Consider the following 24,333-nt stretch of genomic DNA (forward strand, 5'->3'; position numbering starts at 1 on the left):
TGGAGGGATTGAGTATCCAGTGCAGAGTGTCTGTGGTCTGGAGGAGTTTGCTCGTTATCTCTTGAGGTGGTAGCTGGTGTGTGAGGCATGTGACAGCCTTCCCTGGATCATACCATTCTTAATTTAATGCAAAGGAGGCTTGGAGGCTGGCTGTGGTGTGAGTCAATAGATTGCCCATATGTAGGTCATGGGTCTCCTGCTGTCCAAGTCTGGACAGTGTCAGACTCAAACCTGCCAGTGCAATGTAGGGTACTGCTACCTAGTTGTTTTTAAAGAGTAGAAAAGTTTTCACCTTTGGGGGATTTACTGTCTACAGTTAGACTGGGATTTTCAGTGGACCTTACTGGCTTTAGCCATCATTACAGAAGTCTAATGGAAGTTGTAAGTTTACCCTGCCTTGGAGTTCAGTTCAAGTTCTAATTTCCAACCAGCACTGAACTCCAAAGTTGACATTTAAGACTGGAGAATGCTCAGCTTAACAGCTGTTTTCAAAGTGCAAGTTTTCAAAGCTTCTTGTTGGTATTGGTCTGGAGACAAAATGCCCTAATCCCCAGTAGACAGTATATTTACATTTAAGCTGTCATGTACATTGTGATTTTTGAGTAGGAAATTGTAGCAGAATCCTCAGAAGAATAAGCAAACTGTTGTGAATATTATAATTCTGCTTTTGAAAAAAATGTATGTGTGTTTTAACCTCTATAATGCTTAGGTGAGAACCTGAGGTCAGGAAAAGTTGGGGATTCAGACTGCAGAGATATCTGTTTAGTGTTAGATGGTCAGGATTGCATGAGACGTCAGTCCTCACAACTGTTTGGCTGAATACCAGTTGTGCATTGCACAGGGAGAGGTTGCCAAGAGCCTGTTTTGCAATCGTGTTTAGAAATTTCCTCTTAACAAAACAAACCAGATAAAAATTGCTTTATGCTCTAGTGAATATGTGCTGTCCTCTAGGCAAGATGGTCAAAGTGCTTGTGAGTCTTATCTAAAAAGTATCTCAGCAACTTGATATCAGTGTCTCCCCATCATGACTGACATTCTAGTTTTTGTTTAGTTTTTCAGTGGATCTCTAAATATGCTTTGTATGCTGCTTGGTGGTCCATGTAGTGCTGGCTGCTCTCATCGACTTGGCTGTCCTCCTTTCCAGCTGCTAAACTGTATTAAAAGAAGATGAAATATGCTGTTCCATGTAAGCAATTTCAGTTCTTGCTACAGAGTATTAAGGACAATCTGAGAGAGCCATTGCCTTGTGAACCGGGAGGGGAGTTCATGTGACGTGCTTCATGGGTGGTCTGTGGGAAAAGACAGAAAAGTTTGAGAAATTATCCTTTCACATAATGTGTCCATGGAAAAGTGATCTTGAACACATGTAGCTTGCCTCCAGCCTCTGCAGAGATGGAAGTGCTCTAAATTATGCACACTAGATCCAATCATTTGGCTTTTCTGGCATCCAAAGATTTTTACTTGAAGTAGGTAACGTGATTAGGAACAGGACAAAACAATGATGAATAGGTTCAGAGTGTGCTGTTGAAGAGTTTTAAGATGTTGTACTGCCTTTCCTGACAATCTCAGCAAATCCTAAATTTCATAATTTCTGTAAAGCACCTTTGCTGGACTTCTTCAGAGTGTGTGTGCTCTTCAAAAACATCCTTTGGCACCTCTTGGCCAAGGGAAATGAATTAATTTAGGCCAATGGAGATGAAATGGTGTCAGTACTATATTTTATTGTTACTACTAACATTATTATTTAAAAGCTGTAGGCTGCCAAAAAACCCCACAACGGTCAGAATAAATCTCTTGTCTTCCTAAAACCCTGTTATTATTTGGGGAGAACCCAACACAATCCGGTTCTAAAAACTTATGCCTTGTTTATTTAAAAAAATAAAAGATAGCTAGTAGTTTATCTAACAATATTTTAAAATTATTGTTTGATAGAGCTGCTATATTCATCTGCTTCAGAAGGACAACAGAAACAATGTATTATGTTACTGGTACAATTTTTAAAAACTCTTGTTTTGTATGAAACCAAGCATAAATGAAATCAACTCCTCACCTTTCTAATCAAGATTTTTCAATGAAGTAGTATGGGGAGTTCAGTCCACTGACCTTTTGTTTTTTTCTCTTCGATTCCAAGACATACAGACGAAACTTCTTCACTGAGGCAGGAATTAATTGTACACAAGATGTACCTGGGGAATTGCTGTCCACTGTGTCGCAAACAATTCTGCAGCTTCCATAGTGTGCTCCAGTATCTTCAGAGCATGTTTCTCTCTGCATCTCTTCCCCACTAGTGAGAAATCCAAAGCCTAACCTGATCTAATTTCTTCAGTGTGTACTTTCTCTATCGGCTAAGAATAAATGATTTTCAGCCTCTCACAGAAGTGTTTACTAGTTGGATTGTTGTTTTACTCATCTTTAGCTCACTGGCTACCCAACTTTTCTCCTAGACAATAAGAACAAATTTTATATGTTTTCTAAACCCACTGAAAACTCTTTTTTTAAAATAATGCTTTTCTGTGGACCCTTTCCAGCTTGCAGCTGCTAAACCAGATGTCCTTTAAACTTACTGAATTCATTTACATACCACCCTCATATCCCCTGCTCCATTTGTAGTAGGTACATTGATGAACAGCCTCCCTTTTACTGTAGCCTGATAGGAAATAGATCACCAAGATCCTGTCTTCTAGTACTCAGCAGTAATACTCAAGATAATACTTAGCATGTATAAATAGAACTGGCACCAAATATATTGCATAATATAGGATACTAGTCTGGACTGGATTATGTTGCAGTGATATATGCCTGATGTGACCATGTAAACAAAATATAAGCTGGTAGAGTAAGATTTACAAAAGTTGCCTGACTTCTGCACTCAATGTGTATAAATGTGGTATATTCTTAGTGGCTTAAAATAATGCTCCTGTCTTCCCCCCATCTCCCCACCCCAAATTTCAGAGCTTGATTCTACCTAAAATCAGGTAAAATGGAAATAAATTCAACTTGCTTGATAACCAGAACACTTTTTCATGCTTTAAAAATTGCTATCAAATTACATTTGGAAATTACCATCAGATGAATTTTACTGGAATGGGATGGAATTTGTAGAAGGAGTATTTTTTCCTCTTAAGGTAGTACTATAAACCAACCATCACTGGATAGTTGTTCCTTCACAGCTCACTGACCCACACTGGCTTCCTGACTCACTGAGAGAAGTCTTAGCTGTGTCCAAAATGAGAACCTGAGTGCATCATGGAGCCTTCTGCTTGAAGGTCTTCCAAGTGCCTTGGTCAAACATGAGTGGGCTTCATGGCAGCTCTTTGAGGTAACCAATGCAAAAGGAAGTGTATGTTTGTAGTGGTTGAAATGTTTATGAATCATTGGGCCAAAGCACCTGCTCAAGTTCACTGAAGAGGTTTATGTGGGAGTGAAACTCAGGAGCACTGCTTTGTTAAGTCCTGTACTCTACAAACTGCTACCACCTACCTCTGTTGCAGCAAGGATGTTCTGTAACTTGGTAATTACCCTGGGAATTCACCTTATCCACAATCATGTGTTTTGAGGATGAAAGCAATAGCCCTTTATTCTTTGGAGAACTGTACCTGGCAAGTTTAAACTCGGGTATATGCAGTTAGTACAGGAAGATCAACATTTAATCTGTCTTTTGAAGTTGGTGATTTCAGATTCTCTGCAGCAGCACCAGCTGCCTGTAAAAAAACATCAGGGTCCATCCGGAATGCAGAGCTTAGAGTAAAATAAACTTCTGGTTGGTTTTTTTTCCTGATAAATATATTACAGTTGTGTTACAAGAATAAAATAAACTAATGTGTATTTGTGGGATTCCTTTCTTGCATAGCAAGGTGTCAGACTGGGGTTTTTAGTTGTGCATGATTTTAGGAGACAGTTTTGGCTAAACTCTCGATTAGCTCCCTTTTTCTTCTATGCCTGAATCTATGTCCTTTTCACTGTCTTTCCTGCATCTTTACGGCTGCAGCGATGTCTGTGCATCCTGACATGTGAGCTTCCTGCTGCCGACAGCTACTGTGTCTGTTCCCTTGAGCAAGTACATGAAAAATTAGGATAATGCCCAAAAGGATGGCAGCACATGGAATAACTTCCTTCCCTAAGTTTCAAAGAGCCTTATGCTACACATCAAAGGTCTAAGCCTCCTTGTGCTCCCAAAGGGTTAAAGCTGGACAAGAGGGATCATTTAGTGCTGTAGAAATGGTTTTTCTGATTAACTTATTTAGAGCTGCTAGAACCCTACATACATGGTCTTGTTTCTGTGTAGCAGCTGTTTTAAGTATAGAAAGCTGAGGCACGCTTACTCCATATCCCATCATAGAGTTTCCATAAGACTGCACACTCTTGAGTGATAAAGTTTTGATGCATTTGTTTTTTTACCATCTTGTGTGCCTGGAGCAGGGGTGGGGGGAGTTGTTTTTGTTCCTTGGTAATGAATGTTTTTGTGGTTTGGGACATTGTCTGCTGCAAGAATTATATGCAATTCTCTCTGTCCAGCAGTACAGATGGCTTAACCACAGAGGTTCCCTGTGCATTTGTTCTGTTAAGATTTGAAATAAATATTTAAAATAGAAGTTGTTGCACATGTAATTTTGAATGGACATTTTAGCTTGTGTGCTTATTAAAATGAGATCTTCATTTTATGTTGTGTACCAGGCTTCCAAGATCCTCGGTCACATAAAAGCGCAGTTAAACCTCATCGTGACCTTTAGCCTAGTTAACTGGTTTAAGAATTGGTAAGTAAGGTTTTTTTCCTGTGCTATACATAGGATTTGTGTGTGTTCTGCACTTCTGTTGCTTTCAAGAGTAGGAATCATGCACGTGCCCCAGTATTCTCATGTCTTTCTATTTTGGATTTAAGAGGAAGGAGACAAAATGTAGGCATGTCAACAAGTATGAAGCAGTGGTATAAATATAACTTTTAAAAACTCTCTTGCTCAGCTTGGCTTAGAACTGTTGCAGCTTTGCAGCCAACTAGCAACCTGTGAGAAATGCTCTGTTGATTATAGTTCATGATCATCTTAGTCCTAATATGTAAGTGAATGGAGCCCAGTCCTAGTGGTCTTCAGAACTGAAACTAATAGCAAAGATCATGCGGTGCAATTTTTAGTGCCTATCCCATGTCATTTTGTTGAGGCTAACAGGTGCTCCTGAAGGACTTCATAAAATTTAAGTGCTGTAGATGGGATTAGTACAGTCAAAAAATGGAAGTTAATGGCTGAATAGAGAATCAACACACTGGCCTGTTCTGCTGGAAAGTGGTTATACAGCTGGGCAAATGGCAGTAGACTAGACTTCATAGAGCTTATGTTCCACTTAAATATAAGAAGACACTATTTCACTCTGAGGATGAGGGATCCTGGCACAAGCTGCGCAGAGGGGTTATGGAATCTCCTTCCTTGGAGGTCTTCAAGACCCGCCTGGACATGTTCCTGTGTGACCTAATCTAGGTGACTCTGCTTCTGCAGGGGGGATTGGACTAGATGATCTCTAAAGGTCCCTTCCAACCCCTACCATTCTATGATTCTATGTTTTTTATATGGATGGAAGGCAGAGAAAAAGAAAGATTATTACTGCCTTTTGATATATGGTGAAGTGCAGAGGAGACTAAGCCCCAGTGATATTTTTAAATTGGTGGTTTATATTGCTTATGCATGTGATAGAGATGGTGATAAGGGAACTGTGGTAGATATACTAAAACTAATACTGTTTATAGTGGTCAACCAAATGAATTATACATAAAGTGTACAAATCCTCCAGTCTTATATTAGGTCTGCATAAGACACCTTCCGTGATGCCGCTAAAACAATTAAAATGCAGTAATTAAACACAGATGAGGAAGAGATGATTTGCACAAGAATATTCAGGAGATCTTAAAGCAAAGCTGTAACATGAACTCAGGCTTGTTTCTTAACCAGCTCGGTCAGGAGGGTTTCCTTTTCTCCATTTGAAAGACTGGTGATAAGCTCTTTTTTTCACACTGTTGTGCAATGGGCCTCTGTTTATATGGCTCTATTATCAAGTCAAAGCTGTGTTTTCCAGTTAGCAGGAAACCACTGGAAATTTGATGGGTTTTTGAATAGAAATGTCTTTCTAGAATGAAGTATTGTTGATCAACTACTGCGTGATCTAAATGAGACCATAGAACTGATGCAAAAAGTGTGTAACTTTCTACAGTTTAGACTGTTGGCTGTTTAGATTTCATCTGATAATTTGGGGAATTTCAAGTTCTTTTTTGCTGTATTGAAGGATTGTGAACTCCATCCATGTGTAGAGGTTTGAAATAATATTGCCTATTATGGAAAAGTATGAACTGTTCTAATTTTACTGAAAAATAATACAACTCATTTTTTTTAAACTACGTTAAAATATCCTTTCAATTGACTCGTAATAGAGTGGGTATAAACGTTCGTCATTCATTCTGTTACTGTTTATTCTTTTCTCTTTTCAAAATAGAAGCTAGTGTTTCCCTTTTCAAACACTTTGCAGTTGTCACGAGCATTCCTGATCAAAACAGAGATTCCTTTGAGATTCTCCTAAACGTCTGGTTATTCCAGTTATTATGGAATAACTTCTTAAGCAAGGAATATTGCCTCATTTGATGGTCAAAGGTAACCAAAGCTGTTGTTAGGCTTTTTTGGGTCTCCTCCTTCCCTCCATCCCTCTCCTCAGAAGTTGCTTGTTAACTGGCCTTCATTTTGCCTTGTGTCATGGGTTTTTGTGGAGCCATTTCTGATAATGAGGAAGGGACTGTAATGGTGGCTCCTGTTAGAAGTTACTTGGAACTTCGTCCAGATCTAAGTCAAACTCACCTCTCAGGCTAAGCCAGTTAGGTGCCTCTGTGATCACTTTTTAAGAAGAAACTGGAAAGAGGAGGGTTATTCATTCTGGGAGGAGGTGGAAGGAGCTGGATAAGATAGAAGTGACAATGTGAGCTCCAAGGTCAGTGAGGGAAGAGAGGAGGAGATGTGCCGGAGTTTGTGAGAAGCTGCTGCAGCCCTTTGGAAGGACTCATGCCAGAGAGATTCTTTAAGGACTGTATCCCGTGGGAGGGATACCTGTTGGAGCAGGGGAAGAATGTGAAGACTCCTCCTCCTCCAAGAGGAAAGAAGTGGCAGAGACCATCTCTAAGAGACTGACCACATCCCCCATTCCTTGCCACCCTATGCTGTTGAGAGGGGAGGACGTAGAGATATCAAGAGCAGTGAGCTGAGCCTGGAAAGAAGAGAGGAGTGGGAGAAGGAGTTCTTAAAGCGCTGGTTGTGTTTTTCTCACCATCCTGCTCTCTTTAGATTTTTTTTTTTATATTCTTTCTTTTGTTTCTAGTTAGTAGCGGTTTCTAGTTAGTAGCAACTGTTCTTATTTTCTTCCCTAAGTCAAGTATTTGAGTCCGTTTTGCCTGGAACCACAATTAACAGTGACTCTTCACTGCCTTTGTCTTGGTCCACAAGCCCTTGGGGTTTTCTTCTCATTCTCATCTCACTGGAGCCTTTGCCATCCTACTGAAGGTGGATGTGTGTGGGTGTGGGCAAGATGCTGTGTGGTGCTTTGTTGCTGGCTGGACTTAAATCATGGCACCTTGTCAAGAGTTAAGAAGTAAAGAATTAAGCACACCAAGAATAAGAGTGTTCTCTGAACCTTCAAGACCAGTTCAAGATTGAGAAAACAGCATGATTTGAAAAAGAGATCGGTCTGCAGATTCTTGAAACTGAGCCTTCGATTCTACTTACATGTGGGATTAAAAAAAAAACCAACACACCTTATATCAATGGGATGATCTTGCACCTGTAAGGTGGTTTGTTGACGGCAGAGCAAATGAAGTTTTTGGTCAATGCCATTTGTTCTGTTAGTTTTTGAGCTTTTTTTGTTTCAAATTCTAATGTCTTAAAAACCCTGTTGGTTATTATCCCTTTGAGGATAGTTGGAAATTTGAAAAGTTCTGTCAACTTTTCTTGGGATATCTTGTAAGTTATATTTAATCGAAGCTGCAGATGTACCAGGCCTAACTTTGCCTGCTAGTGGGCCATCACATTCTTACCTGATGTGATAAATGCAAGGCTGTGGAAACAGAGCATTTAATAACTTCTCCGACTTTTGCAGTATTTTGCAAGTTGGGAGAGCCTATGTTTCTTAAGTGGCGTTCCAGGCAAGAATCAGTGTTGAGAAACAGCTTGTGTTTTGACTGCTGGTTTTCAGTTGGTTTTAGGTTTGAGTTTTTTTCGTACTAGTAATGCTCTAAAAGGGTTCTGCAGCTATTTTTTTCATAAAATTTGGACTGAATAAAAGACTAATGTGGAGAAGGAGGAAAGTTAATATGGTTTCCAAAATCAAAGTTCTGTCTTATCTTTCTTACTTTTTCCAAAGGAAATGGAATACTCATTTCTTCTTAAAAGGGATAAACTCTTATTGTTTTCAATAATAAATCACTTTATTTCCGTGTATAAATGCAGTACAATTTTATCCCAATTGCAAGCAGGGCAATGTGATTTCCCCACTGGGTGTTCATGGCCATAATAATGCAGCTGCACTTCAATCAGGATGACCCTGAAGCACAGGAGTGACACAGTGGTTAATGTGTTATCTGTATGCTGTTGCCCTACTGTGTGCATCAGTGGGAAAGAAATCTCTTGAAAAGGACGGGAAGCTGGGATAATATTGATACTGATTGGATTAGACATTGTTCATGTCTGATTTTTAGTTAAGAAGCCGTTGAGTTCCTCTGCTGTTGATTTGACTTGATATTTCAGGTTCCTTTTTCCTTTGTTGTAGCATTAATAAAGACTTCAGCATAGAAATGTCTATGTGAAAATCTGTCTATTCATATTCCTCAAAACACTTTTTTTGGGACAATATATTTTTAAAATTGACGTGTAGACTTTTTACAGCTTTGACCTTTGTTTGGATATGGGTCTGGTTTTGTGAGGCAATGTTGAGGCAATATACATAGCTTGAAATGGTTTGCCTCAGAGAACTTGTGACTTAAACAGAGCCTGCTATCATCAAACTTTGCAAGTGTTCAAATGGTTTGGTACAGTGTCGCTTAAAGTAGACATGGTTATGGGGAGCCTGTGAGTTGCAGAGAAGAGAACAAACACTTTGCATTCTAGACATTTTTTCTTCTGTTTTCAGTAACTAACCTGTTGGGCTTTCACAATACTATTCTTAACATTTTTAAAGATGACAGAAAGGAGGATTCGGCAATCTCAGAAATGAGATAGGAGTGATACTGAGACTTCATTTCTTAACAAATAACTCTCCTCAAGCTGTATAAACTTTCTTGAGTGAAATATTTGTAGGAAACAAAGATATTATGTTTTCTATGAAACAATCATTGTCTATGTCTTTGCTGTCCAAGATCCTCACTAAAGCTGCCAACTGATTTAAGTTTTCCTTATTACTTTCATCAGTGTAGATTTCCTCCAAAAAGAGTAATAAAGCCACCTCTTTCCTGTCTCGGGGAAGTAAAAGGCCATGCAGACTGATAATAAAAAGGCTTATTTTTTATGCATGTTTTTAAGTTCATCTGAAGCTGAGTTGTAGATTCTAACTGAGGTCCTTGGCCTGCACATAAATACATCAGCTGTTGTCACAGATGTACTTCATTTTGTCTCTTCTGTGAGCATGTAGCTAGAGCCAAAGTTCATGAAAAAGGCAATAGCATGTGGCAGGGCTGCCAGCATAGTAGACCTGCAGCTCAAATCTTGTGTAAACTGCCTTCTTTTAAAAATGCAAGAGGAATTGAAGTGCTAACTCTCATATATTATATAGAGCACCATAAATTTGAAATTAACAGTATTTATATCACAGACTTGAAGTCATAGAAGAGGAGATAACATACTACTCTATTCTGTGTGGTGCTCTTTGAGTTGAGGACAAGTGTCTGGGCCACTTCTGGGTGTGCATTGGAGGCTGCAACATCAAGTGACTGTACCTGAAGCGAGGAGTTGGCAGTGGACTAGTGGAGAGCTGTAGCAGCTGCTGCTTGAGTTAGAAGACTTGGGAGTAGGAGTGGGAAGATACTGGGGTTCAAGTTGACAAGCAGTAGGGCAAATTAAAATAGCCTTTTGTTTGGTGACATCTGTACCAGACTTTGGCAATCAGAGGAGAAGCTGAAGGAGCTCCATTACTTACAGCATCTAATGGCTTTTTGTGAGATACTGCCGTTCTCCTTGGCTGCCAGTGGTGTTCACAGCTGTGGCTGATATAGTGGCATCACTCTACTTGGCTGCTGCCTTCCCAGCCATGTCTACGGGTAACAGTATTTCTTGTTTACTGATAGAGGAAGAAGCAAGCCTGCACCTTTACAAGAGGAATTAAGTGGTTAACTTGGCCGTCGGTCTGGCTGGTATGGTTGGGAAGGAATGTTCTGCAGTATGCTTGCTTAATGAAGAAGAAGCAGTTGGGCCAAATCATTCTCCTGTGTCTGTTCCAATCATGCCTCCTGCCCCCCTAGTGGGTTCTTTAGAGGATCTTTACAAGCTCTCTCTGGGAAAAGAAATCCTCATCTGCCATATTCATACTTGGTGCTTTAGCATCTGTAGATGCCAATAAGACTAACATGATTTTGTTTCTGGGTTGTTTTGTTTTCTTTTGTAGCATCACCCTTTCTGCTTTTTGCCAACCGGCGGGATGTTCGACTTGTGGATGCTGGAGGCACAAAGCTGGAGTCCACTGTGGTCGTCAGTGGTTTAGAGGATGCTGCTGCGGTGGACTTCCAGTATTCACAGGGCATCATTTTCTGGACAGATGTGAGTGAAGAAGCCATCAAGCAAACTTACATTAACCAAACTGGGAATGTGGTGCAGAATGTCATCATTTCTGGTCTGGTTTCCCCGGATGGCCTGGCATGTGATTGGATTGGGAAAAAACTTTACTGGACGGATTCAGAAACCAATAGGATAGAAGTAGCTAATCTCAATGGAACATCTAGAAAAGTCCTCTTCTGGCAAGATCTTGATCAGCCCAGGGCAATAGCTTTGGATCCTGCTCATGGGTAAATATTAATTTGACTTAAATTCTTAAATGGGTACCATGGTGATTTGTGTTAAGTTTTTAGTTCTGAAAAAGAAACAGCCTTTTGTTTCAGTGTACATTTTCCCAAGGTGTTTTTCTCAAGATCTGTAGCTGAACATACATTTGAGCTTAAATATTTTTTGTGGCAAGAAATGACAGCCCAGACATAGAGCTAGAAAGAAAAATACAGCCAAGCCAAATATTTAACCAGTATGATTTGCTTAACTTATTCCATTACCCTTCTGAAAGTAAGTAATTTTTCAAATCTTTTTTTATTGTTATTTTATCAGTTGTCTTGTCTAGTAAGTCAACTTCTATTTGATATGTAATGTCTATTTAATGTATCTAGACAGGAAAGTGTGTAAATCTACATGAGTTGAAACAGGAATTTTCACTTGCTGTGCTCTGGTAAACAAAACTTAAATGATGATGTTGAAAAATCATGTTTGTGCTGGAAAGTAAAAGAATCTTGGTGAAACTGGATACTCTCAATGCTGTGAGGTGACCAGGTTTGGAAGTGACAAAGGAGCAGGCTGTATGCATCACTTCTAGTGCTCTTGAAAATAATGGTGTATCCATATGGTTCCTCGCTCTTCAATACACCCCACCATTTTACATGTGCTTTTTACTGTCCCTGTGCACAAATAGTACTGATCTTATGCAGTTTGGATATTCATTGCAGTGATGACTGAACATCTGCTGGGCTAGATGGACTCCTGGGATAAGGGCAAAAGAAAGTGAAGTGCAATTCTCTTGTGTACACAAGTCCACAGTGGTCAGGTACCTTGCCACTAATCTGGTGCTGCTTCCACAACTCTTTCTCAGGGAGCAGTTCTATACCATCTTCTGTATGGTACATCTGTAAGAAAAACTGATGTCCTCAGATGTTTTCACTGAGTCTGGCGCTTTGCAAAGAGGTACTGAGTTAATACAGGGACTTGGGATAAACCACAAATACAAAGTAGTTTGTGGTTTATCTTGCACTGGGAGATGGACAGTCTCTTGAGAAACCACATCCTTCAGGTGTGTGAAAAGGGAAAACTGAAACTTAAGCAACAGTAGACAACTTAAGATAACCATGTCAGCAACTACCACACTACAGACTGAAACTTCCTCAGGTTGTTTTTGCAGTGGTTCCTACATAAGGCTTCCCAGATGAATGTGAGGAGTTATGGATACATTTATGATTAATGAGGTAATGATGTACAAATAATAAGTGAAACTATGTGTACCCAAAGAAACAAAGTCCTTAGTTTTGTTGATATGTCAAGTGCTGAAGCTGCCTCTGTTTTTCAGATGACTGGTGGGAAGGTGCAGCTATAATCAGTGAAAAGAGAAGTGGAGTGACTTTGTTGGACCAAAGGACTTTTCCAGAGGGGACCTTGTCCTCTTAACCCTAAGTTCACTGTGGATGCCTTTAGGTGAAAGAAATTCTTTCTACAACAATTTGCTGTATGGAAGTATTTAAGATAAATTAGCAGGAATCCTAACAGCAAGTAATCAGTGCAGAATTAATTAATGCTGAAGGCTACTTTTAGATCTGGAGGTCTATAGTCTGATTTAAAGAAGGAATATGACGTTAATGAAATTGAGTGTTTTATAATGAGGTAGATTAGAGAGAGTACTTTCCATGAAATACCAATGCCAGATTGACATCTCATAGGTGGATGCAGTTTCTTGCTTTTTCACCTTTTTCTTGAAGATAGCTTAAATGTTGATTGTGGCATTACATTTCATGCCATACTCTGTGCCTTCTGACTACCTTTCTGATAGTCTATTGCTACGGGAAATATAAAGTTGTTATTTTTAATGAAAACTGGATTAGAACAACTAGGAGAGAAAGTATTGTTGGTACAGGTATGAATGGTTACTGTGGAATAGGCTAATATAAAAAGGAAGATTCATTTACCAAAAATATAGGTGTGTGCATGTGAGCTGGTCACCTAGAGACTTTCTGATATTGATCAACAAAATTGCTTGAGATGCAGAAAGAATTATAGTTCTGACCTTTGCTCAGATCAGCTCCTTTGGTTGCCAGTTCTGCTGTCCTGAACGTTAGTTCAGTCTACAGCCTGAATTTTTTCCATTGGGAGCAGTTTTATGTGAAACATCTCTATTGGTTTTAACTTGTGGCAGACAATTAATTGTTAGCCTGTTTCTTTTGTGTATTAATCCAATGCAAGAGAGCAATGTAAATAAATGGTCTGTGAAAATACATGAGGATTCATATGCCCCTTAACCATGTCATCCCTGCCATGATCTATGAAAATCAGACTGTTCTTCTGGGTAAATGTGACAAAATCCAGTGTTGCACAAGGGTCTGGTTGAATGAAAAGCAGGTTTGCCCATGCATAGCTAGCTAATACAGTAAACTTAAGAAACAAACAAAAAAACCCCTACATCATATGCATTTGCAGAATAAAACATTCAAATTTATTTTTATGGTCATTTCACATGGTAGTTCTCAGATACTTCATAGATACACCTGTGAAGTAGTGACCATTACCTTTGATCTGAAGAACCTAAATATCACGATTGTGTGAAGAAGCAGGAGTGCATTTCAGAAGCAAGTCCTTATTGTGTGTTGAGGCAAACAAACTTCAGTTTTCTGAAAACAAATTTTCTATACAATGCATGAACGCATAGTCAGAACAAACGGGTTAGTTCTGTAGGGAAAGTCTTGGATCTGAGCAGCCTAAAATGTGTATTGACAAGGGTTACAAAATCAGGGTCCTCAAAATCTAAATCTACTTTCAACCTATAATGCAGAACTCTGATTCTGAGAAGCTGTGACATATCCATAATCCTTGTACCTGATTTTCACTGCTCAGTGTTTAATAAAGTAGTAAGTTCACCTTATTAAATTATGTTAGAAACATCTACTTTTGAATGTGTTCCTAGTTGCATGATGGCTGCTGTGATATCTTCTGGAGAAAGCTTATTGTTCAAGTTCAGGTTATATTTTCTATAGACTCATAGAATTATAGAGTAATTTAGATTGGGAAAGACCTTAAAACTCATTGAGTCCAACCACTAACCCAGCACTGCCACAGCCAGCACTAAATCATGGCCCCCAGCCCCACAGCTACATGGCTTTTGAATCTGTCCAGGGATAGGGACTCCACCACTGTGCTAGGCAGACTTTACCAGCACTTGACAAACCTTTTCATAAAGAAAATTTTCCTAATATCCAATCTAAACCTCCCCTGGTGCAACTTGGGACTATTTCCTCTTGTCCTGTCATTTGTTACTTGGGTTTCACTTATTCAGCAGACGGAAGTACTTGAAGACTTTCTGCTCCCTGTATTTGCTGAAGGTTCTGAATAGTGTTAGAGAAGTTTGTGTCATAGCCCAGTCTAAGTATCGCTTTAGTTGCTTATGGCAAATTAGTCAGTATCTGCAAGTAATGACTGTCTTTGTCTGAAGGTGTATTTAGCACTGAAGGAAGGAAAGGATTGGATGACTAAATGTGACAAGCAGGATATTAAAAAATGAATTTGGAAGGGACAGCTCTTCTGATTAGAAAGCTCTCGGATGGGGATCTAAATTTTAAAGCTTCAGACCTGCCTACTTGTTGATCCAGCATTTCCTCAGTTTCACAGCAAGACCATGAACCAGACCTAGGGCTGTTTTTGCATAACTCACATCTGTGTGTACAGCAGCACTTAAATAAAACAACAGTGGTGTTTCCTGGTGACTCACCAGGACCTTGGTCCCACAGAACAGTATATCATGTGCTTTAGGTTAAGCATGTTCTGTGTTGATATCATTGGTATCTGTATGCTGAAGCCTGGTCTGTATGAGCTGCAGTAGAGGAAGGCTTTCACTTTTTTTTATTTAAGTGGCTGTGAATGGTGAAATCAAGGTATCATCTGATCTTATCTCCTTTGGAGTAGTTAGAGGAGGGAGAATACTGAATAAAAACGTGGGACTTGCAAATACTGGAGAAGAAAAACATCAAACATAGAATGGCTAGCGACTACGCTTTTTAGCAACTGTACTTTCACTTGTGACTACTCAGTTAAAATGCAGAAGATACTCCTACTTTGAATGAAACATGATTATTACTGCCTTGAAAGCTAGAGGTTAGTTTGTCCCATATATCTCTATTTAGTAATTAATTTCAAGTATAAAATTATTTTGAAGCTTTTGGTTAATTATTTGAAACATTGTAATGAGGATGATTACATGACTAACACTGTTGTTTTCCTAGAATAAAGAAAAGTGCTCGACCATAAAATTGGTTATGAGTCATATCCAGTATCTTGGTATGGCTGTAATTTCTGGGAGTTGGAAAGCTTTTATTATGTGTGGCCAAATATCTGCAAATAGTCTCATGTATGAGAAACCTGAATTTCTTGTGAGAAGTGTTATTTACTCAAATTTTCAGATGGAAGCCCTTGATAGTGACAGTCTTTCCATAAATCTTTCACTGGTCTCTCTTGCTTATTTCTTCCTTTTACTGCTCATAGAGATGACTAAAGGGAATAAATTGTTCAAAGACCATTTACTTCATTTGAGAGCAGAGCTGCCTGTTCAGAGACATCAGAAAAAAAAAAAAAGTTACTTTCTTTTTTTTTCCCCAGCTGGAATTTCATGGGAGGGAATATGTAGGCTTTCTTAATTGAACTCACTTAGCACTGTTGGTCCTACAAGTTCTGAAATTCCTCTCCTGGAGACTGAGGGTTCTTTACCCTATACATATTTAGTCTTCTTAAGTAGTTTGGGAATCATGGTATTATTATCTTTTTAGTTTCTACACCGTTTCTTAGGGGAAAAGAAGGAATAACAGGATGGCTTTGTTTGTCTCAATGCAAGTATGTGTTGCATTGGTTTCTCAGGTGAAGTCAGGAATGTACCTTCGGTCTTGTAGCTTTGGTTCTGGAGCCAAAGAGATGGTGGGAGCTGGGATTGTCTTTGATTAGGGGACTCAATGGGTGTAGTTTACAGCTGCACAGTGAGGAGGCCATGGCTTCTATGACAAGTTGATTTGGCTGGACTGGCACCATTCTGTTTGTCAAGAATAGGTAGCTTTGATTTAACTCAAAACACATTTCTAATTTGTTCATGTAAAATTAATCAGTACTATAAACTACAGTAAGAATTTTTCCACATAACTTTCAGGATGTGTACCTAAGCAGGATTTAGTTTGTTAATTTCTGTTCAAAATTATAAGCATATAAATGGACATGCTTAGATTGCATGCTTTGACAAATTCTTGGCTGTTGTTTTAGTATGCTGTTTTCCTGTTGAGGTAAGCCATGACAGCACACTGAAACAGTTACAATGCATTGGCTTGAGCTAAATGTTTAAGGGCAATTATTAGATCTGTGGGTAAGAGAGCAACCAGCACCTTGCGCAATAGAATTGTTCAGTAAATTTACTGGAACTCTGTCTGCCATTAAGTCAGTACAGCGTATGACAAAATTTCTTGAACTGTCCTGACATGCTTTAATCCAGTGTTCCTTATGGAGAGAGGAAGAAATCTAGATTTATCTTTAGAGAGAGGTAGTTCAGTCATGACTGGGTTTACCTGTAAACAACAGAGAGTGAGAAGTATCTCAGAAGCTGATGGGAGAGAGTTCAGCAGTTCGTTCTGCACTTTTGATAGGAAGATCACCTGACTTTTGAGTTACTGCACTGTGTCTTGAAATGATTTGAATGGCATGAAATTTGAACTGTTTTTCCCTTTCCTAAAATACTGTTTTTTGAAAGAAGAGGAGGACCTGAGGTCAGTGAACTGAATATGAACCAACAATACACTCTTGCTGCAAAGAAAGTCAACAGCATCCTGGGCTGCATTACGAGGAACGCTGGCAGCGGGTTGAGAGAGGTGAGCCTGCTGCGCTATTCAGTGCTGGCGAGGCTACCCCTGGAGTGCTGTGTCCAGTTCTGGGTTCCCGTGGTGGTTTAGCCTTGGCTGGGTGCCAGACCCCCACCAAGTCGCTCCCTCTCCTAAACTGGACAGAGGAGAGAGAAATATAACAAAAGGTTTACAAGTTGAGATAAGAAAAGGGAGATCACTGATCAATATCTGTCATAGGCAAATTAGACTTAACATGGGGAGAAATGGTTTGTTAACAATCTAATCTGAGTAGGGAAAATAAGAAATAAAAACTGAACCTTAAAACACCTCCCCCAACCCCCTCCCTTCTTCTCAAAATTTTACTTCTTTCCCTCACTGGTGTAAGGGGCAGGGAATGGGGATTACAGTCAGTTCATCACAGATGGTTTCTGCTGCTGCTTCCTCTCAGGGGGAGAACTCCTCACACTTCCCCAGTACAGTGTGGGATCTCTCCTATGGGAGGCAGTCTTCCATGAACTTCTCTAATGTGGGTCCTTCCATGGGCTGCAGATCTTCACGAACTGCTCCAGAGTGGGTCTCATCTATGGGAGAAACAGTCCTTCAGGAATAGACTGCTCCAGCATGGGTCCTCCACAGAGTCACAAGTCCTGACACTAAATCTGTTTCAATATGGGCTCCTCTATCCTTGGGTTACCAGTCCTGCCAGGAACTTGCTTCAGTGTGAGCCTCCCACAGAGTCACAGCCTCCTTCAGGCATCCACCTGCTCTGCTGTGGGGTCCTCCCTGGGCTGCGAGTGGATCTCTGGTCCCCGGTGGCCTCCGTGGCTGCAAGGGTAGGGCCTCACCATGGGCTGCACCAGAGGTCGCAGGGGAATCTCTCCTCCAGTTCCTGGACACCTTCTCCCCTTCTTCTCCACTGACCTTAGTGTCTGTGGAGATGTTGATCTCACATTCTCACTCCTTTCTGCTGCAGTTTTGGTACCTGTGCAGCAACTTTTTCCCCTTCTTCAATATGTTAATAACAGAGGTTTTACTTCCATTCCTAATTGGCTTGGCCTTTCTCAGTGGCAGGCCCATTTTAGAGCTGACTGGCACTGGCCCTATCAGCTACAGGGGAAGCTTCTGGCAGCTTTGTTTAATGAAGCCACCCCTGTAGCCCCCCCGCCACCAAAACCTGGCCACACAAACCCCCTGCAGTTCCTCAGCACAGAAAGATGCGCACATGCTGGTGTGAGCCTACTATGAAGCCACAGAGATGACTAAGGGATTGGACCATCTGCTATTGAAGCTGGGGTTAATGAAGTTGTAATTGTTTACCCTGGAAAAAGAAGGCACATCTTATCAATGTGTATAAATAGGTGATGTGAAGGAGTGAAGGCAATGGAGCCAGACACTTCTCAGTGTTATCCAGTGAAAGTCCTAGAGGCAATAGGGAAAAACTGAAGTAAAAGAAGTTCCTCTCGCATGAGAGAAAATACTTCTCTACTAACAGGGTAATGATTTACTGCAACAAGTTACCCAGTGAGGTTGTGGAGTCTCCATCCTTACAGATACTCAGAACCTGACTGGACAAGGTCGTGGGTAATCTACTCGGATTGAGCCTGCTTTAGAGTGGTGGAGTTGCAATAGACAATCTTCAGAGGTCCCTTCCAACCTCAGGAATTCAATGATTCTGTGAAAAAGTAGCCTTTTTGTTACAGGACTCGTGACCTGCAACAAAGGTCGTGAGGTGCTTTCCCTGCCTTGTTTTCTGTAACTTTCCTGGCTGCCCAAAAGTGGTGACGGAATGCCGAGTTGCTACTGATATAATAATTCCTTTAGCTATTTCTTCATCTCTCCTCATAAATGTGTGGGAAGAAAAAGTTATATTTCATTGTCTCTTGTACCTTATCTGGTGAGGATGAGGAGCAGTTACAGGAGATCATTTTGTCTTTTAGTTGTTTTTCTGTTTTCTGTAGAGTTTTTGAATATGAATGTGCTGGACATTCTTTTGGAGGGGAAAGTGCATAACACACAAAACATGTGCAACTCCTTTTTTTTCTTCCCCAGGAAATACCAGTGCAGTTTCTTTTTCTCAATGTATCAGAGGTATTTGCAATAATATTGTGTTCCAAGTTGAAAATTCTCTTCCTAACCATGCTGAGTAGTGTTAGAAATATTTCCTTATTACTGCCCTCCTTCTCTAACTTAATGTGCTTGGTAGTCCTGGGTCCTTCACTCTGAAGATCTTCAGCTTCACAGTGTCATATAACCTGATGATTTTAACAGGCTACCTAAGCTGTATTGAATGCATGTTTGTTTATCTTTGAGAAATCTCAAGGTTCTTGTGTGGTGGTTTAGCCCTGGCTGGGTGCCAGATGCCCACCAAGTTGTTCTATCACTCTCTCTCCTAAACTGTACTGGAGAGAGAGAGAGAAATAGAATGAACAGTTTGTGAGTTGAGATAAGGACAGAGAGATCACTCAGCAATTAGCATCACAGGCAAAACAGACACAACTTGGGGAGAAAAAGGTTTGATTTGTTAAAGGAACAGTCAAAATAAATCAGGAAAGTAAGAAATAAAACAGAATCTTAAAACACCTTCCCCCACCCCTCCCTCTTCCCAGGACTCTCCTTCCTTCTCCCCCAGCACTGCAGGGGATGGGGGTTATGGTCAGTTCTTTACAGATGGACTTTGCTGCTGCTTCTTGTCAGGGGGAGGCCTCCTCACACTTCCCACTGCTACAGTGTGGGATCTCTCCCACAGGAGACAGTCCTGCGTGAACTTCTCCATGTGGGTCCTTCCCATGAGCTACAGCTCTTCATTAACCTCTCCAGCATGAGGCCTCCCAAGGGGGCAGCTCCTCACACCCTGCCCCAACATGGGTCACCCACTGGGAGAACAGTCCTTCAGGTACTGACTGCTCCAGCCTCACAGGATCACAAGTCCTGACAGCAAACCAGCTCTAGTATGGGCTCCTCTCTCCCCATGGGCTCCCAGGTCCTGCCAGGAACTTGATCCAATGTGGGCTTCCCATGGAGTCACAGCCTCCTACAGGGATCCACCCGCTCTGGCGTGGGCTCCTCCAGAGGCTGTGAGTGGATCTCTGCTCTCCAGTGGCCTCCATGGACTGCACGGGCACAGCTGTCTCACAGCGGGCTTCACCACAGGTCACAGAAGAGTCTTTCAGTGCCTAAGCACCCTCCTCCCCCTCCTTCTCCACTGACCTTGGTGTCTGCAGAGATGTTTTTACGTTGTCACTCCCTGTTGCTGCTGCAGTTTAGCAACTGCACAGCAACTTCTTACCCTTTTCAAACAGAGATTATTATTAAACAGAGGTGTTTAATTATTTTATTATTAATTAAAATGTGTTTATTTATTATTAAACAGGGGTGTTATCTCAGTCGCTAATTGATTAGGCCTTTGATCAGCTGCGAGGTCCATCTTAGTATTGGCTGGTATTTGCCCTATCAGCTGCAGGGGAAGTTTCTGGCAGATGTTTGTTTAAAGAAGCCACCCCTGTAGTTCCCCCGCCACCAACACTGGCCTAGACAAAACCACTAAGGGTCTTACCCGTGTACATATGGTTGAAAGGGGAAAACTCTTTCCTTGCAGGCACTTTGTTACAATAATATTTGAGCATCCATCAGTTGACAGGCAATTATGTTTTTTTCTCTTTGTTCTCTGTTGTTAAATAATATATGTAGATGTAATGTTTGTATTTTAAAAAAATAAACCTGTCAGAATAAAAGATGTCATAGGAAACTGTAGTGGAGAAGAGTGGTTCTTGTGTGTTTTGTTTGCTTTTTGTTATATTACATTGTGATTGGTTGTGATGGTCAGCTACTTTGGCATATTTTGGGGTTTCATGTAATTTTATTGTGAGGAACATCCAGGTTGCAGAGTTCAGTGCTTGTAGGGGGAAAAAAAAATGTAATTCCAGTAATTTGCAGCTTAATTCTATGCAAGATTGCCATTCTTTTCCATTCTGTAAACAATTGATTCTATTTAATTTCACACTTGAGTTATTGTAGCTTTAAAGGTAGGATGAGGGAAGTAAGTTTTAAAAGTTCAGGAATCTAAACTTCATAGCAATTTCCTGTAAACTGCTGTTTGTGCCCTGTATAAGTTAGAGAACATTGTTGACATTGGAGAAAGTTTGTGCTGATTTACATCATCCGTACAACTGGCCTCTTTTGTGTAAGCAGGTTATGTAAGGTTTGGCAACCGTACCACATTTCAGGAGGTGGAAAAAGCATTTGGGCAGTGCTGGCTGCTTTTTATGATGTCCATGTTACTTTCCAGTTCAGATAGCTGATCGGCTGCTCTTTGAGCACATGGCTGTGATTTCTAATCTTTGCAAAAATGATGGCAAGAGAGATGAAGCGCCAGGAAATGACCTGCAGCTTTTAAACTGAGAGGAAAAATGGTCTTCATCCTGTTTTTCCTTCTGCACCTGGAATTTTAAAATGAGTTAGGCAGGGAGGAAAAAAAAAACCCCACAACTGCTGGGATGTGGTTTACCAACTTTAAAATCTGTTTATTTTGCAAAGTGGCTTTCAGTCCCATTCTTCTGATAGTATTGAAGCAACATTTAAGCCCCGATTCAATGTGGTAACTAAGTGTGTGCCAAAACCCAGTGATTTGCTGACTGCAGTTGAACTGCATTTGTTTAATTGCTTTTTTACTAGAAAGCTTGATTGCAAAGCTTGCAGCTCCTGTCCTTACTAACAGAGCAGTAACTGAATTTTACGACCTCTGTTGAGTCCAGTATTTCTGATTACTGAATGATGGATTAGATAGACTGGTAGTGGTTATGTGTTCAGAAATAAGTATGCATTTACATTTTCTCCCGATGAAGCTTTGGCTTTTGCTCTGGTTTGTTTCAGATAGTTTCTTTGGTGTAGCAAAGTGCAATCCAGTTTACAGAATCATAGAATCACAGAATCTTAAGAGTTGGAAAGGACCTTAAAAGATCATCTAGTCCAACTCCCCTGCTAGAGCAGGGTCTCCTAGAGTAGATACCACGGAAAATCATCCAGGTCGATTTTGAATGTACCCAGAGGAGACTCTACAACCCAGGGGCATCCTGTTCCAGTGCTCTGTCACTCTCACAGTGAAGAAGTTTTTCCATACGTTTCTTTGGAACCTCTAATGTTCCAGCTTGTAACCGTTGCCCCTTGTCCCGTCATTGGGCATCATTGAGAAGTGCCTGGCTCCATCCTCTTGACATCTACCCTTTATGTATTGTAAATATCAATGAGGTCACCCTTCAGTCTCCTCCAAGCTACTCAACCTTTCATCATAAGGGAGGTGCTCGATCCCTTCGTCATCTTGGTGGCCCTGCACTGAACTCTCTTCAGCAGATACCCATCCTTCTTGAACTGACGGGCCCAGAACTGGACACGGTATTCCAAATGTGGTCTCATGAGGGCAGAGTAGAGGGAGGAGAACCTCTCTTGACCTGCTCACCACAGCCCTTCTAATACACCCCAGGATGCCATTGGCCTTCTTGGCCACGAGGGCACATTGCTAGCTCATGGTCTTCCTGCTGCCCACCATGACCCCCAGGTCCCTTTCCCCTACTCTGCTCTCTAACAGTTCATTCTCCAGCCTGTACTGGTACATGGGATTATTCTTTCCCAGATGCAAGACTCTACACTTGCCCTTGAATTTCATTAGATTTCTTCCCACCCAAATTTCCAGCTTGTCAACAGAATTGGTGCAATTGTTGGGAAGTTATTGTTAGATGTTAATCTCTTCTTTCCCCTGACCCCCTTTTTGCATTGAAAGTCTGAAGTTAAAGACAGCTTCTCTAGTTGCTCTTTGGTTGGGATTTCTTAATAGTATTAATTTGTGATAGCTCCTTAGCAGTGAATTTTGCTGACAGTGGCTTTTTTATTTATTAGATGTTTAAGAATTGATGTTTTATTTTTCTTTTATAGCCTCATTGCCGTAACACTTATTGACTTGTTGCAGTTCAGGTAGGACACAAAACTCCTTGGATGTCAAATCTCAGTCCTAAAAATGTGATCAAGCTAGCATGTACTAAGATACCAAATACTGGTTTTGGTATTTTATGGTGTGCCCTGGGCCACGGATATTTAAAACTGTGTAATTTACATTTAAAATCAACCAAACAAAAAACCTGCCCAAATAGGTCTGTTAGGCTCTTCATTATTGTTTAGTGTATGTCTTTTCAACTGGCTTCCAAACCACGGAGGTTTTAGTAGTACAGGTGGTACTGGACTGAGATTCTTTTACATAGTCTACTGAATTGTCATGTCATCTTACATAGGGTAAATACTCAGTCTTTTTATGGTTAAATAAAAATGACAGGGGTTCCTCCTGTACTGGATACTAGCAAAAAAAGGTTGTATCTGGGAAAAAAAAGTGCTTGGTTTTTGTGGTGGTCAATAAGAAATGTGTATTATCGAGCACATTTAAAAAGAAAATTGTATTTTCTTCTGCAGAAATAACATGTTACAACACCAGGTTCCTGAATTAGGTAATCTTAACAGGTTTAAACTCTATTAATTAAAGTTAATTTAAATCAGGTCAGTTTAAATCAGTTCCTCACATATAAGCTGCTGCGGTACGCAGAATAACTTTTTATTTTCTCTCTGAGAAGCTTTTTGCGGTGTTCTCCCCTCATCCATAAAGCCTCAACCAAAAATACCTTCTATTTCTGTAAGAATTGATCCTGTGTTGTAGGGACATTTGGAAGACATAAGGGCTACTACTGGACATAACTAAAATACTTAATTTCTCCACTGTTTTTCCTGTGGGTCTCTTTCTCTGAGCCCAGCTAATGCAAGCAGATTTCAGTAGTTTTGACAGAAGACTCATTTTCTTGAACAGATCCATGGGTCATTTCAAGGGTGGGTATAAATCCTTTGACTTTGATAACTAACCACATCAAGGAAGCCTTTTTTGCCCCCCAGAAATTTTTATCTTGTGGTATTAGTGTTCCAGTTAAGTTTACAGTCCTGCTTTAGCTAAACTTCTGTCATTCTTTTCATAATAAACATGATTTTTTTTTTCTCTAGGATTTATAACTTTTACCAATAAAAAATCTGTCTTCATCTGAGTCTCAATGTGGAATATCTCAGCCAGGATGCTCTCAGTCCTTAATTTGGTTTGAACCGGCTTTCTCCCTCAAAATAGACAAAAGGTTGCCACTTTGTGCATTCTTGAGAATCCCACACAGGCATGCATTTAACCATGGTATTTTATGGCCTATTAGAGTCTGTCATCTAATGCTGTGTTGTGCCTTGTGTTGACCAGAAAATGTCAAAACAGCTCAAACTTTGTGGTGGGAGAAGATGGGTGAAGATACTACCATAGCTAACTGTAGAGTGAAAGGCCCTAATTTGTGAGTGACTTATATAGGGGAGAAGTGAAGACTACTACCTCTTAAAAAATTGGTCAGATGGATCATTTGCTAATGTAACTCGTAGGATTTTTTTGTCTTGTACTTTTTCTTGTAGGATGGTATTGTCAGCACCGGGGGTAG

At 40.4% G+C, this 24,333-nt stretch overlaps 1 protein-coding gene across 1 annotated transcript in view; it reads left to right on the forward strand.

The window, feature by feature from the left end:
- Nucleotides 1-24,333, forward strand: part of LRP5 (LDL receptor related protein 5) — a 153,451-nt gene that overhangs the window by 21,769 nt on the left and 107,349 nt on the right. The window contains exon 2 of the mRNA XM_061999256.1: nucleotides 10,615-11,011. Within this exon, the coding sequence (XP_061855240.1) occupies nucleotides 10,615-11,011 (397 nt within the window). The remainder of the gene's footprint in view (nucleotides 1-10,614; nucleotides 11,012-24,333) is intronic.

The sequence above is a fragment of the Colius striatus genome, chromosome 7 (genome assembly GCF_028858725.1).
Source record: "Colius striatus isolate bColStr4 chromosome 7, bColStr4.1.hap1, whole genome shotgun sequence".
Classification (NCBI taxonomy): Eukaryota; Metazoa; Chordata; class Aves; order Coliiformes; family Coliidae; genus Colius; species Colius striatus.